General features: G+C 53.4%; 1 protein-coding gene and 1 long non-coding RNA gene across 2 annotated transcripts in view; one reads left to right on the top strand and one right to left on the bottom strand.

Annotated features, from left to right (window-relative positions):
• DRC3 (dynein regulatory complex subunit 3) overlaps window positions 1–15,394 on the bottom strand; it is a 30,544-nt gene that overhangs the window by 3,419 nt on the left and 11,731 nt on the right. Inside the window, exons 5-10 of the mRNA XM_057500780.1 lie at window positions 12,458–12,573; window positions 11,717–11,829; window positions 10,165–10,339; window positions 6,186–6,317; window positions 4,421–4,491; window positions 2,847–2,970 (exon numbers count right to left, since the gene is read on the bottom strand). Of these exons, the coding sequence (XP_057356763.1) occupies window positions 2,847–2,970; window positions 4,421–4,491; window positions 6,186–6,317; window positions 10,165–10,339; window positions 11,717–11,829; window positions 12,458–12,573 (731 nt within the window). The remainder of the gene's footprint in view (window positions 1–2,846; window positions 2,971–4,420; window positions 4,492–6,185; window positions 6,318–10,164; window positions 10,340–11,716; window positions 11,830–12,457; window positions 12,574–15,394) is intronic.
• On the top strand, window positions 10,211–15,077 carry LOC130683426 (uncharacterized). The gene is made up of 4 exons (XR_008997135.1): window positions 10,211–10,339; window positions 11,606–11,857; window positions 13,190–13,298; window positions 14,851–15,077. It is a non-coding gene; the product is annotated as an uncharacterized LOC130683426 (long non-coding RNA).

Raw genomic sequence — 15,394 nt, 5'->3', positions numbered from 1 at the left:
TCTGACCTGCTGCCTCCTAAATGTGCCACTGGCTCACTGCAGCACAAGACTAACTCTGTGCCTTTGGCCCCATGGAGGGAAGTGGTGGTATGCTCACTGTCACACTGACCTCACCATGGGCAGCTATGGCTGCCAGAGCCACTTGGATGCCCTCACTGCCAGTTCCAGGCCTTCTCCTCGAGCATGTGCATTCTGCTTTTGCTTCCGAAGCAGGAAGGGCTTTAAAAGACAGACTTGGCCCTGAGTATGGCATGAGCTGATCATAATCACTTAACTGAATGAGAAGAGTTTGCAGTGACTTTTATCATGATATGCTCACTGACAATTAGGTAACAAAAGCTAGACCTTCCTCTCACCAAGGGCCCTATTTCCTTATCTGAACACCTCACACTTCTGTTGTGCTACAGACTCTGAGTCATTGTCTGTGTGCAAATCACAACTTTACTACTTACACCCTTGTGTATCTTTGGGCAGGTTCCTGTCATCTCTGGGCCTCGGCGACCTCATCTGTAAGGGGGAACCATAATAGTACCTATTTTACTGCATTGATGTGAAGACTAAAAGAGCAAATGTGTGTCCAGTGCTTTTAAGGTAGCTGACCCTCGGGAGGCCCTCTGTAAATGTTAGCTATTTGTGGTCATCGTTATTTTTTTAGTTGGGCTGTGTTCTTTTCCTGCTGAGAACACCACACCACGTTTCCTTGCTTAAATGTAAGGAGACCTAAGCAACGGAGGAGGGTCCTGGCACTGGCTCTTGCTGCAACTGTGGATGTTCCCGAAAGGACAGACCTCACCCTGGGCCACAGACGGCAGGGTGTCTGGTAGGCTCTGCTGGCTGCCCTAGGAGGCCTCAGGGCGGCACTTGACTCAGTCCTGCCAGCGCAAGGTAGCCCCTTTGCTCAGGGGCATAGCTCCTTTCCCTAGTGCCTGGAGCCATGGACCAACCAGGGGGGCCAGGCTCCACATCCAGACTTTGGTCCTCGAAGCAGTGTCACCTCAGGCGGTTTGCCCTTCTCTCAGACCCAGCTTTCCCTTCTGTAAACAGCATAACAGAGGCACCTTAATAGGGTTCTTTGGTGAGGTAATGAGATGACGTGTGGGCACTGGGCTTCAACACCTGGACAGTGGTGAAGTACTGTGATCAGCCCCCACCCAGTCAGCAGGTGCTAAGTGTTCCTGGAGCCACAGGAGCAGGTGTCAGATGGCACCTGGCAAAGCCATCCTGGCAGGAGAGGGGCAGCCACTGGAAGCACCAGCCCCACTCGTTTGCCGCCAATGACCTTCAGGGCCCATCTTTTTCTGTGTGTCCCAGTCTTCAGGGAGGAAGCGTGTTTCAGTCCTATGCCTGCTGGATGTCACAGACCTGGGAGCCTGTGAGGGAGCTCCACAACACCTTGGGGTGCCAGAGTGGGCTCTTGGGGGCAGCTTTACTTCAGGGCTCAGGGAAGATGCCATCTTGTGTCTGGTAAACAACAGCATTTGGTGAGTGTTTAGGGAAGGGAAGGCTGGCAACAGATCGGACTTGCTGCCATGCTGCTGCACTGGGTGTCTGTTGTAGCCTTCAGACAGAGGCTGCAGGAGTGGGGCCTGCTGGCCTCCACCTGCAGGACTTAGCCAGCACCTGACAGAGTGGGGCTAGTGAACTGGCCCCTAGTGTGCTGTGGTTGTGCCATGCACCTGACCCTGACACTGGGAGGTACATGGTGGTGAAAAGGCCATCTCTGCCTTCCCTGTGAGCCTCTATGCAGGGTAAACAGTCGCATAAGCAAATCAACACAAACATGATAGCCGACACTGTGGTAAGGGCTCTGACAACAATAAACAGGTGTGTGATGGGGAGATGTTTTTCTGGAAGGTGATGAGGGAAGGCTTCTCCAAGGGGCTGGCATTTGAGCTGAGGTCTGAATGACCAGGACAAGCTAGACACATGGAGACCTGAGGGAAGGATGTGTGCCATGTGGCATATCAACTGAAAGGGGCAGACCTGGGGGACTGGGGCGGCCCCAAGGATGGGGTGGGGGAAAGGTTACTGACGGAGGCAGGCCAGGCTTGAGGGTCTGGGGTACTCTAGTGAAGAGGAAGCCATTAGGGTTGTGCAAAAGCACAAAATGATGTGGCTTGGGTTTTCAAAGGGTCTCAAGACTGCTGTGTGGAAAGCAGCCTGGAGGAAAGGGGCCAGCAGTCCAGGCAATGGACAGCGGCTTGAGTTGGTGGTTACGCGGAGATGGAGAGAAGCTGAGAAATGAGGAGTGGAATGAATGATGAAGGGATGAAAGCAGGCTCCTGACAAGAAAGTATCTGGCCTGCACCCCTTCCCAGAGACATAATGCAGAGGAGCCAAGAGGCTCCCTAGCGAGCAGATTCGGGGCAGGCCTGACTGCTGCTCTCGAGACCATCCAACACTGCATGTGCAGGTGGACATTGGGACAGCAACGTGCAGGGTCAGAAGTGGGGTGGTCCCCACACCCCTGCAGTGCTGCTCACAACAGAATCCCAAGGGTTAAAAAGGCCTTCAGGGAAAATCTCTGACCTTAACCTAACTGCTTCTCTCAGAAAGTGCCAGAAGCCCCACAAAAAGTAGCTTTTGGAAACCATGAGTTGAAACCACTTAATTATTATGAGCTCCACTTTAGTTGGGCCCTACCGAGTGCCCACCAGGAGGTTTTTCGGCTTATTTCCCCTGCCCCCGCCCCCAGCAAAGGGGGTTAGTGTCTCCTGCAGAGGAGGAAGCAGGCTTCGGGGTTGTCAGGCTCACAGCAGCTGCAGAGCTGCGCGGGGCTGCGCCTTGCTCCCCGCACCGTTCCTCCCCCTCGCCCCTCGTGCCCCGCACCGCCCCTACGCCCTCACCGCACGTAAGCCGTCTGGCAGGTCCTCCTCGAGCTCGCCCTTCACTATCTTCTCCAGAGTGTTGATGGAGGTCTCCAGGAGCTTCTCGTGGTAGTGGTTCTCCAAGTCCCGGCACTGAGCCATCGTGCCAGCCGCGAGTTAAGCAAAGACCACGGCGGGAGCAGGCAGGGAGCCCTGACCTGTGGGCTGGGATCTCTGCAAGCACTCAGGGGCTGGGCCATTTCTGCTGGACCCGACGGACTTTGGAGGGCAGAAGGGCAACCTCCCATGTGCCGGTGCATCCGCATCCTCACCCTCACAGTCGTCCCCTGACACTACCAAACTCGAGGGCCATTCTGGCTCCCCTGCCTCACCTAGTCAGCACTGAGCCTTGGTGCTGGGTCCCCTCAGTGTCCCTCCATCGTCCTCTTCTCTCCATCCTACCACCTCCTGTCTGGACAGTAGACTGAGATGCGTTCTCTGCGCTCTGGCCCCTGCTCCCACAGCAGCCGGAGTGTGCTCTTACACATGCAGGTTGACACTACCCCATCCCTCCCTTCCTATGGCTCTCCAGAAGCTTCCCACTCTGTTGTGGCCTTTAGGCCTCCTCTTGGAACCAAACCTCTCTGGCCTGTCCTCAGGGCCTTTGCACAGACTGCCTCCTCTGCCTGGACTGTCCTCCCCACCTTTCTGCCTGGTCGCTCTGGTTCGTGCTCAAGGCCTCACTTAGTGGACCCTCCCTTGGGAGGCTCCAGGCCTGGCCTCCTGGTCAGCTGCTACTCACTGCCTTCATAACTTGTCTCCACATGGGACTGTGGGCCCAGGAAGGCAGGACCAGAGCACAGCAGTTTGTCCCCACATGGCAGGGCCCCGAGTCCAGGCAGCAGAAGTGTGGTGCCCCAAATGTCAGCTCTTAACCTTGACTTTAACTCGATGATATCATGAATAATTTGTCAGTGTCTTCAACATGGATGCTGCATGTGCACCTACAACACAAAAAATATGCTGAGACCTCAAACACAGCAACCCCACTGGACATCCAGACCTTTACTCTGCATGCTGCCACTGTTCTGAGGGTTGGGAAACTCCCTCAGATCCTGAGGAACATTCTTTGAACATTCCATGTGGTTGCCAAATCTCAGTCCTCTGAAGATGAACCTCCTTGGTGAGAAACTGGAGGTTTTACATTCCTCTAATTTCAAAGGTGGTAAATAGAGCCTGTGATGAATTTATCATCATCTTGGTGGAGGTATAGATCTCTCTGTACATCAAACAGGCTTAGGTATTTCTGGTAAAAATTGAAGTATGATTATAAAGCACTGAGTTTTTAAAAACTCTCCCTGCCAATGTGTTTAGGGCTGTGGTGGCAGTGGGAGGGTGGCAGGAGTGTGATCTGCAGGTGGCCACCTGGAAAGGGACCCCACTGAATTTGCATCCTGTTCAGTTTGTGAAGGAGCTTTATCCTCCTCTGCCTTTTGGTAAAAATTCAGGCGCCTCTCCCCTACCCCCATGGGGCGGGGGAGCCCTGGGATAGGTCTGAACAACTGCACAGCCCAGGAGTGCCTCTCTGTGGAGGGTCATCAAAGAAAAGATATAGGCTTTGGACGTTTTCAATGAAGAGTCCCACTAAGTCGATGATGTTCCTTTCAAACATGTTTATAGTCTCCTGGAAATGATAAAGAACACAGTTAACATGCATATTTAGATGAACTTGACCGACCTAGCATCAGAGCAAAAGGTTTTCCTTAGAACTTAACAGTGCCTCCTCTAATCACAGATCTTCAGGGTAAAGACTGATGACCTTGTCTTCCCAGGTAGATGTGTGTCAGCTGACCCTACTTCTCTCTCCTGACCCTTTCCCACAGTTCTGTTACTCTCCAGCCATTTCGACTAACTCACTACCGACTGAAGGTTTAATGCTGTGCTTTCTCTAGGCCTTTGCATGTGCTGGTCCCTCTGCCAGGAGCACCTGTCCTGGTCTTACCCTACCTGCACAACACACAAAGAGCTATCCCCCTTCCTTTGGGCTTCTCAGTAGCACCTACCCATCACCTCTAGAGAAACAAGGGAGGGATTCATTGAGGGCCAGACTGCCTGGATCAGTATCCCAACTCCACCACTGTGTGTAACTCTGGGAATGTCATTTCACGTCCCAGGGCCTCAACTTCCTCATCTATGAAATGGGTTTTCTTCTAGTCCCTGTCTTATGGAGTGGTGATGAAGATTAAATGAAGTATTTCATGCGAAATGCTCTTCCAGGTGCCTGGCAGAGACGAAGCCCTTAGAAATGCTGGTCTGCTATTACCCAGCCCTACCCTCTCAGTGCAGCTGCCTGCACAGTTCCCACCTCCTTCCCTGAGGGCATCTTGCACGGCTGCCATCTGGTCCAGGGCCTACATGGGACTTGAGTAAGGGAACAATGGAAGATGCGAAGGTGGGGCCTGCCACCCCGTGAGCCCCCAGGATGGGTCATCCCAATCTACCACAGACTCCAGGGGCACAGGGAATCTACGTGTCTCAGGACTTTCTGCAGGCCGAGCTAATTTTACATTTTTCAAATGTGTGTAAACACTGTTGTAATGAATAAAAACAAGGTCACTAAAAGCACGAGTGCACTTCACAGCTTTTTGGCCACTGGTAACAAGTTTGCCCAGCCACGCAGAGGTTCCGGGGGGTGAAAAGGCTGGGAGCCCTACCTGAGCTCCCGCCCCCGCTGCTCCACACGCTGCCTTCAGTGGGGTGCGAGCGTCCCCAGTGGGCAGCGAGCACCTACTACGTGATGTGATGAGATCTGTCCCGCATCTGAGGTGTCACTCCATATGTGAGGGATTGATGAGGCGTGATCTCTTGGCCCAGCCATGGCATCATCCAATGAGGCTAGATTCATCACAGCACTTCAGACTCCCAGCCCTGCTGCCTTGTGAACACACACGGCACTCTGGCCACTGAGGAATTATAGGCAGCAGCCCTCTTCATTTCCTCTACGAGGCTAGGCTAGGTTGTGGCAAGTACAGGAACATGCTGAGGGGCCTTTGTTTTGTCCCAGAGTGGGGGTCCACTTTGTTTTCTTCAAGCACCCACCCAGTGTCAACCTCTCTTCACTGAGGCTCATGATGGGGGGGAGATTCCAGAGAAATGAGCTCACCTCTCATGCTGCACAGGACTCACTTGCAGTCTAAGTGACTGAAATGTATTAAAAGCAAACACAGGACTTACGAGCAAGAAAGCATTAGTCTGACACGCTGAGTCTGACTGGGCATTGATGGCAGAGGAGCACCTGGGAGGGCACCAGCTCCAATGTAGTTCTGCAGCCGCATCACCGGGTTTGCATCACTTCTGCACCCAGGGCCCTGGCCTCACCTCCAGCTGCTCCACCAACTGCATCTCCAGCGTCATGAGCACGTTGAACAGCTCAGTGATGTCCTCGCTGTATTCCTCTATCTTCTTCTCGATGTTGATCAGTTCAGACTCATCTCGAATGGCACTTAAACTCTGGAAACAAAAGCTGTGCTTTAGGAATCCACAGCTATGCATAATGGGTTAATGATAGGTGACAGTTTGGTTTTGTGGGTAAAAATTTGGACTCTGGGGTCAGACTGCCTAAGTTTAAGTGTCAGGTCCACCACTTGCCCATTATGTGAGCTTGTAGAACCTGCTTACCCTCTCTGTGCTAGAGCAGATGCTAGTACTAGCTAGTGAGTGTTCAGTCCACATTAGCTCAGGTTTTTATTAGAGGTGGCTCGGTTGAGGGGAAGGAGCAATGGCTTTAGAGTCAAGTGGATCTGACTGAGTCCTGTCTGGGTTACTTATGAGTGATGTGACCTCGAGTGAGCTACTTCCACTCTCTAAGCTTCAGTTTCTTCATGTAAAGAGAGAGAGAACCTGTGCTTCACAAAGTGACCAGGTCCTGGCTTACAGTAGGGGCTTGACTAACGGAGGCTCCAGTAAAAGGCTTCATTGCAGGCACAGGTCAGAAGAGACACTGGAAACATAAGATAGGGCTCGTCTGTGAGGAAGCTAGGTGGACCCACACAGCACCCCAGCAAACCAGTGGACACCAGTGTTAAACAGATGCTGAACTGTTTGGAATGAGAGGGTGCTCATGACTGGAGGGCACCCTAGTGTCCAAGCCTGGCACTGAACACCAACCGCTCACCAACACAGGGCCTGGGAACTTGGCAAATGGCTGCAATGTCAGCTTGTTTGAGATTTGGTACTAGTTGTGAAGGAGGATAGAGTGACTGGGAGCAGTAAAGTGGGATGAATAATATTTACAACAATGGCTACTCCATCTGGAGGAAAATTAGGTTTGATCCCTGCCTCAAGCCTTCCATGAAGACTGATTCCCACAGAATGAAGATTTAAATGTACAAAATAAAGCCATAAAAGTACTAGAAGGAAAAAAAGGGAGGGAGGTTTAATAAATAATCTCAGATAGAGAAGTTCTTTCTAATTATAATCAGAAAAACAGATAAAAAATTCCACTACATGAAAATTTTAAAATTCTGATTGGCAACAGCACCACAGACAAAATGATAAAAACAACAAACTGGGGAAAATATTTGCAATTTATTCACTAACAGGGCTAATTTCTCAGCTTATAAAGAGCTCCTACAAAGTAATGACTTTTTTCTTAAAGAAATAGATATATAGCAAGAAACAGAAAGAAAAATTGCTAAGGACATATAAAAATAGTTCACAGAATAAGAAATACAAGTATTTGTAAAATGGGATGCTCGCCCCCACATAAGAGGAAATGAACACACATTTCAAGTGCAGCAGATTGGCAGGGATGAGAACGCTTGGTTAACACTGGCTTGACAAGGGAACAGCAGAGCTGCAGGATGTAAAGCCTTGGTGGAGTGCAGTCAGGTGATAACTAGCAAAAGTGGCCATACATGGTCCTCTCTAGGACTTCATCCTATTGGTCAAAGCTGCACCAAGTTGTTATTGCAACATTGAAGGAGCAAAAGATTGGGAAAAACTTAATTGTCTATCCACAGGGACTAGCTTAATAAATTATGGCTCATCAATGGAACAAGATATGTTACAACTACTAAAAAAGTGAAGTAGTTCAAGTTTTGGAAGAATCTCTAAGCTGCACAGATAAAATAGCAAAGCAAAGCGCAGAACAGTGTATGTCACACTTTCATCTCACACACACACACACACACACACGCAGGGCCAGAGGCTGGCCAGCTGTGCTCTTTCTCATCCCATGTCTGTGCTTACACAAGTATTACTGATCCACAAGCTGCTACCAGTGCATGGACTGCCTGTCCCCTACTTGTGCTGGTGCTGCTCCCCTCTGCTCCCCACTGGAGCTCTGGAGGACAGTTCTATTTCCCTAATGAGGAAATGCAGGCCAAGAAGGGAGGGGGCCACTTGAGCCTTCTGCCCATGCACTGCCCTGAGCTGCACCCCATGGGGCACCGGGAGGGGGTGCTGTGTAAGCCTTGTGCAGTGGGGTGGTGGGAGGAGTGCAGGACCCGCTTGGGGAGAGGTCCTGTGTCTGGTGGGTGCTTGGGGCCTCAGGCCCAAGGAATTCTGTGAACTTCCAAAACAGTGGGCTCGAGTTGGGTTGAGCACTGGAGGCACCTGGGGAGCTCTGAGGAATCCCAGTGCCAGGCTGAACCCCCAGGCCAGCCACCAGCACTATGTCAGGTCCCCACGGGTCTGGCATGCAGGCTAGATGAGAACTCCTGGAGAGGCATTCACCTTCATCAACTCAGCTGGGGCAGCCTTTGAGGGACAGCATCACGGGAGCCACACAGATCAGTGCCCCAGAGGCAGAGGGAGCAGCCTGCTCTCAATACACACACCCCAACTGAAGGGGCAGCATGGCAGGGAGTCGGGCTTGGTGCCAGCGGGAGTGCAACACTGGCTGTGGTCTGGCCCATGTCCTGCCTCTCCAGTGGCATTTGCTGCTGAGAGGATTGGGCCCTGGCCTAGAGCTTCAGGAGTAGCCAGTTGGCATCCCAAATCCAGTGGCTACAGGAACCAGAAGAGAAATGTCAGAGAGGATGTGCCAGACAGGCACTGGGGGACTAGAGATGTGGCTTGGCCAGAGGGGAACCCATTGCTCAGGCCCTGGTGACAACTGCCTCCAGAGAAGCTGGGAAACACAAATTTTCTCTGAAATCTTCTCATTTTTAATGTCAGCAGGATGTTAAAAACATTAAAAAACCCTCTGCAGGCCAACAAAACATAGTGAGCCAACTGTGTTCCTCAGCTGACAGGTTTGAACTTCTGGTTGAACGCAGTGGCACCCCTCCCATAACCCGAGGAGGCTCTCAAGAGTTAGATCACACAGAATGTGAGTCCTGCTGGGGAGCCCGGGAGACCACAATGGGGGCTGGGGAGCAGGGTGGGAGGGGGAACTGGGAAGCATACAGAAGCCCCCCACCAGCCCCATTGGACCTGCACTTGCATCATCTGGGGATTTTGCTTGACTTTAAACTAAGAGTGCTCAACTAGGAGTGGCTTTCTAGACTCCTTGAGGACCTTGGTGCTGCTGGCAAGTGTCACATACCTGTTGTATGCCAACAGTTTTCTGAGGGGAAAGAGAGTCCATGGCTTTCCTTAGTCTCGCAAAGATCTGTGATTTAGAACAGGTTAGGAATGTGGTCTTCCCACCACGTGGCCCCTGCTTGGGCTGGGCTGAGTGGCCTGGGTCAGGCACGTCCCGGATGCTGGGGACCTGCTCCCTCGGGTGGAACACCCTTCTTTCATCATCCCTGGCCATTCTTCTTTGTCCTGTAAGCCTCAGCCTGAGTTAAGGTGCCTCTGGGAACCCCAAGTCTCCCTGGGCTTCCCCCCAGTACAGTGCTGACCACAGCAGTGGGGAGAGCCTGGGTCTGTGCCCCTCACCGAATGGGAGCTCGCTAAGGGCAAGAGCCACTTCCAGCATGGGTCTGGCTTCCTCGAGCTGTGCACTGAGCAGCCCAGAAAATGTTTGCTAAGTGAACACAGAGAGGAACTAGCCATCATCATGGTCATAGGAGAAGCGGTGGTAACAGAGCCACTGTTAACAGTAGTGATAGTGCTCCCTTGAGCCCTGGGCCTGTTAGGTGAAGGAGACCCACAGATCCCCCGTGTGGCTCGGCCCTGGCACAGCGGAGCAGCTGAGGTTGGCCACAGGCTTGCGGCAGTGCCAGTGGGAGGCTGAACCATGGTTCTGCCACCAAGCTGTGTGATCTCAGGTGAATAGGGACAATGACAGTGGGTCTCAGGGGCCATGAGAGGCAGAGGGTATGCAGCCCTTTTGGTGGGGCCAGGCTCCTGGCATTTGGTATCTGGAGCAGGAGGCAGGGAGGGTTCAGGGAGGGGCGGAGCCTACCAGCAAGTGCTTCTCCTCGAACTGGGCAATCCGGTATTTGCCCTGCGCCTGGTTGTCCTGGATGGCCTCCTGGATGCACTCGTCGAAGGAGTCAAGCTCCGCTTTCCGCTTCTCCTGCTGTTTCAGGCCATACTCAAAAATGTTCAGGCAGATGATGACAAATTTGTCCTTGTAGGTGAGTGGCTATTAAGGAAGCTTGTGGCTGTCTTGGGGGCAGGCTGGGAGGGTGCAAGATGAAGGTTGTGCAGAGCCAGGTTGAGAATTGGAGGAAGATATGGTGGTTGGGCACCCCTACCCTCAGCCTGAGGTGTTCAGGAGTGGGACCTGCATGGGGGAAGGAGGCAGGGGCCAGGGAAGGAGACCACAGAGCTAAGGAGGGCGTGCAAACTAAGGCCCCAGGGACTCGTGGGGGACCCGGATGGGCCGGGGGGCTGGGAGCCTGGGGGAGCTGGCCTGGCCAGGGGACGGGGCAGTGTGCGTTTGTCTCTGGTGTGTTATCTGGGGGCACTTCTGCCAAGGGCCTGTCCTCATTATCAGCTGTGCAGGTGCACTGAGGGAGCCTGTGGAAGTGGAGGGACCACAGGCTTGAGGAAGAGAGATCCAGGTTCTAGTCCTGGCTCTGCCACTTCTTCCCCACTGGCCTTAGTTTCCTCACCTGTAGTGGAGGCATGCCAGTACAGTTGCATGGAGTCCCTGGGGAGGCCTTGCGGTCAGCAGGTGCTCCAGCCTAGATGCAAGGCCAGTGACCCAGCTGAGGGCAGCAGCGCAAGCCCCGCTCTTCACCATCTGCCCGGCCCACACCCTCACCACTCCTCTCCTGCTCTTTGAGGAATGGTGGGTGCTTCCGAGTGAGCTTTTTCCACCCAGAGATAGTGGCTCTGCAGCCTCTGACTCTCTGCCTCCTTCCAGCACTCTCCGTCTGGCTGAGCCCATCCCAAGTTTCCTCAACTTCCATTTAGGTCAACGGATGGGTCACTGTGGGCCTCAGTTCCCTCATCCCTCTTTAGGCCAGGGATCACTTCCTCTGGGCTCCAGCCAACTGGGGGAAAGAATACAGGCTCTTAGCTCCACAGACTAGGATTTATCCCACCTTCTAACAGTGTGACCTTGGACAAGCCAACCTATCCAAGCTCAGTTTCCCCAACTAGAAAATGGGATTCGTAAGTAATGACACTCATCTAATGGGGTGGCTGGGAAAATCATTAATACGGAATGTGAAGCGCACAGCAGAGACAAGTAAATACGGTTGATGAGGATTAGTGCCACAGACCCACACTTCCATGCTCCATCTCCGACAACCTAGCTTGTCTAGCACTGCAGACCTGTGCCATGCTGACACTCAGTGTGTCCCTGACATCTAGACAGCATTTCCCGTGCTGCTTAGCTGACCTCTGTGCTGCCTTTTGAGTACATTGTTCTGACTGAGGGTTTTACTTTCCAGGGTCTCACAAGAGGGATGAGGAACTGAGGCCCAGAGTGGAGAGGGACTTGCCCCAGGCAGGCTGGGACTTAGGCTTTGCCACAGGAGGGAGCCGTGAACTTGGAAGGATATGTCTCAAAGAGCTCCCTGACACCAGGCAGACAGCCCAGCTTGTTGCCCTCTATGTCCTCAGCATACATGCTGTCAAACAGGAAGGAGTCATTCAGGTGCTCGACAAATGCAGCCTGTGTTCAGAAACATAGCCAGGCTCAGGTGAGTGGTTCATCTCACAGGCCCTGGCAAGGGCTCACCGGGCAGGGTCCTGCCCTGGGCACTGGGGTCAGTGACGCTTCATGGAGGAAGGATGCTGCACATGGGCTTCAGCCTTCGAGGAAGGCAGGGCAGGGCAGGGCCTGGACAAAGGGCCTGGCATATATGGGGTTCTGGAGGTATAAAACTGAAAGTTGCACTTGACTCAGTCTGGCTGGAGGGAGGGGCAGGCAGAGTAAGGGGCTTAATTTTCCTGGCTGCTGTGGGGACCTGCCTGGAGGTTTGAAGAAAAGGAGCTGCTTTGACAGATGGTTTCTGCACCATCTCCCCAGCCCCTTGGGCTGGAGGTGGGGTTGGGCTGAGCTGGAGCTGGCCCTGGGGACAGGCGGTGGAGCAGGACATGGACAGGGTGCTAGGTCCTGCGTATATCACGCTCCATCAGAGCCAGGCAGGGCTGCACAACATCTGTTTTCCATCAAAAGACAAGGTTTTCAGGGCCTGGGCCCTGCTGACCTCCACGGAATTGGACCCATGACTGTGGCTGGCCTCTGCCAGCAGGAGCAGGGGGAGGAAGGGAGCAGGGCTCCTCCCTGCTGAGCACACCTTGTGCTCCTCTAGATCCTCCTGCCGGGCCTGCTCATCCTCCCGCCGGGCCTGAGTGAGGTTCTCCTGGTGCTTCAGGTCATCAATGCTGTACTGGTGCTTGATCGCTGCCAGCTCTTTCTGACGGGGGAATAGGAGGTGGCATGATTATCAGGGGACATGTGGTCCCTCCGAGCTACACTGGCCTCTGTTGTCCAGTAGCCTCTCTAGCATGGCTTGGGTGTAGATGGGTCTCCTCATGAAGGCTCTAGGGATTAGAATGGCTCATGTCCTTAGGGCCCTTTCTGATGATTCCGAGGGGAATCAGAGAATCAGAGCGGTGGGGAAGGCAGCAGGAGCAGGTTGAAGGTCTTCAGGACACCTGCCCTCAGGGAGGTGGGGGATGGTGACCAGCACCCTGTGCACAGGCTCCTTGTCTCCCCCAGCCAGCCTTGGCGGGTGTGCTGGCTCTCCTTTAGGGATGCACAATGGGAGGGAGGGAAAATGAGGTACTTGAATCACAGGCCTGGTCACAAGGGTCTGGGCCTTTGGCTCTGTGCCCTGCCGGCAACTGGCTCTCCTTCCACCCCTCCTGCTCATACCTCTGTGCCCACCAGAGATTGCTGGCACCCCTGGACTCAGCCCTCACCCTTCTCAGCTCACTCTCCTAATCCTGGGTGATCTCATCTGGGCTAAGGGTTCAAGAACAATGCTCCATTCTCCAATGACACTACCTCTGGTCTCTACCTCCAGCCCAGGCCCCACCTGAGACCTTCTGACAACCTCGCCTACTCTGGCTCCCTCAAGAACACTGCCAACTCACCACCCAAGATGGACCTCTGTCTTCCAGAGTCCCACTGAGGTGAGCGGCCCTCCATCCATCTAGCACCCAAGCTGGAGACCCAGGAGCCATCCTGGACCCTCCCCTCCCCTCAGACCTAGGCTGTGCTCAGGCCTGTCCATGCTTCCTCTGAACTGCTGCCTCTCTTATCTGTCACAGCTCTCTTGCTAGGACCCCTGCCTAGGCCTCCTGGCTGGCCTCCCCTGTGCACCCTGTCCCCCTCTAGTCTGCTCACCCCTCCCCTGCAAATGGCCAGAGCAATGTTTATTAAATGCAAACCCGACCTTGTCAGCCCCTCAATTACCTTGTATGGCTTCTTCTTGGGCATAGGGTAATGACAAGCTCCTGCCCTGGCCTGCAAGGCTCTGGCTATCTCTCCAGCTCTCCAAGTGACAACTACTGGCCCACTCACCAGGCTGCCTGCTGACACAGGGCCTTTGCACATGCTCGGTCTTCTGCCTGGGCCACTCCTTCACCCAGCCCACTCCCACCAATCCTGTAGATCCCAGCTCAAAACCACTTCCTTGGGGAAACATCCCACAACCACCTCCTGTACATCTCAGCTTGTGTCCTTCCCTCTGGGCATTGTCACAGATGTGTGGTAGGATCTAATTGTCTGTCTCCCTTGGCCATGTGTTGGCTCCATACAAGAAGGCAGGGGTTTCCTTCCCCTGTCCTGTGCTGCCTGAAGCCCATCCCAGCCTTGCTTCCAAATATCATGTCAGTACACATATCATTGTAGTTTTATGCCTTAACTTGGGCCTTGGCTGCAAACAGTTTATATTGCAGAGCTGAAACCCTTCTCAAGATCTCATTATTCACTGAACTGTATGCTTACATTCTGTTTCCTTACATAATTATACATCAATAAATAAGTTTAAATTTTAAAAAATCTCTAGTATCCAGCCTCTCCTCTCCTTTCCATTCTCACAGCCCTGTCCTGGGTGAGACCACTACCTCCTCTCTCTTCCTCTCTTTCTCTCTGGACCATGGCACATCCCTCCCTGTCCCATATGTCTCCCTCTATATTCTCTATTCCCCATACCAGTCACCAGATCCCTGAACTGCTGATCACTTGTGAATCCTGCTGAAAACTGCTCAGGATTCCCCATGGGCCTCCACCGTCAACAGGACAAGCCCCAAGGCCCAGCATGGCACTGCTGACTAGCCCCCATCCCTCCTGCCTGTCTCCCCCTCCCCACACAAAGCCCCCCAAGCTCACACCTGCTGCCCATTCTGTGTTCTTTGCTGTTCCTCAGGGCTGGACTGAGAGGAGGGCCAGCCTTCAGGAACAGCCCAGGGCCTCAACATAAAACTGGCCTGATGGAAACATGAGAAGCCCTGAGGGAGAGCTCTGCAGAGCTGGGAAGCACCCCAAGAGCTTGTCCTGGGCTCCTGGTCCACTGGCATCTGGGCCAGACTGTCCTGCAGCCTTAGCCCTATGGCACCAAGAGGCCAGGCTATGGCTGGCCCCAGGACAGCCAGTAATGTGGACAGGGGAGTTTCAGGTGCCCCAGCTTTGCAGAACTCTGCTCTTACAATTTTTACTTATTATTTATCTCGATGGTTCTAGGCAAGTCTCTGAATTGTGAAAGGAGCCTTCGTTTCCTCACAGCACAATGGGGATGCCCAGGCTATGTTACCTGCCCTGTATGGAAGCTTCTGGAGACCAAGGAGATAATGCCTGGAGATGGACTTTGGAACAATGCAGTCCCATGGTTTTATAATGAGTGAAACACACCCCAGCAGTTCTTGGGTTTATTCTAAGCTTATCTGGTTGCCTTTCAAATCATTACCTAACAGAAAACAAATAAGATTTGAGAATCTTAGAATTCAAAATCTCAGATTCTTGTACTGTTATAGGACAAGAGGAAGCCCTGGCCAGAGGAGGGGCAACTCTCTGACCCCACTCTGTCTCCGCGGACCTCCCAAGAAGGACTTGGTGGCAGCATGGCCCATTGGAGGCTGGGCTCTGCCCCTCGTCCAGGCTGGGCAGGGCCAGCACTGAGACCTGTGGGCCAGACCTCCTCCCTGCCTCTCCCCTGCTGGACTCCCTGATGTTCCTGAAGCATCTCAGTGCCCCCCAGGCACAGGCTCCTTTCTCCCAGGAAAGACAC

This window comes from Manis pentadactyla, chromosome 4 (genome assembly GCF_030020395.1).
Source record: "Manis pentadactyla isolate mManPen7 chromosome 4, mManPen7.hap1, whole genome shotgun sequence".
NCBI lineage: Eukaryota > Metazoa > Chordata > Mammalia > Pholidota > Manidae > Manis > Manis pentadactyla.
Note: the sequence above shows the minus strand (reverse complement) of the source record. Positions and strands in the feature narration are given on the sequence as shown.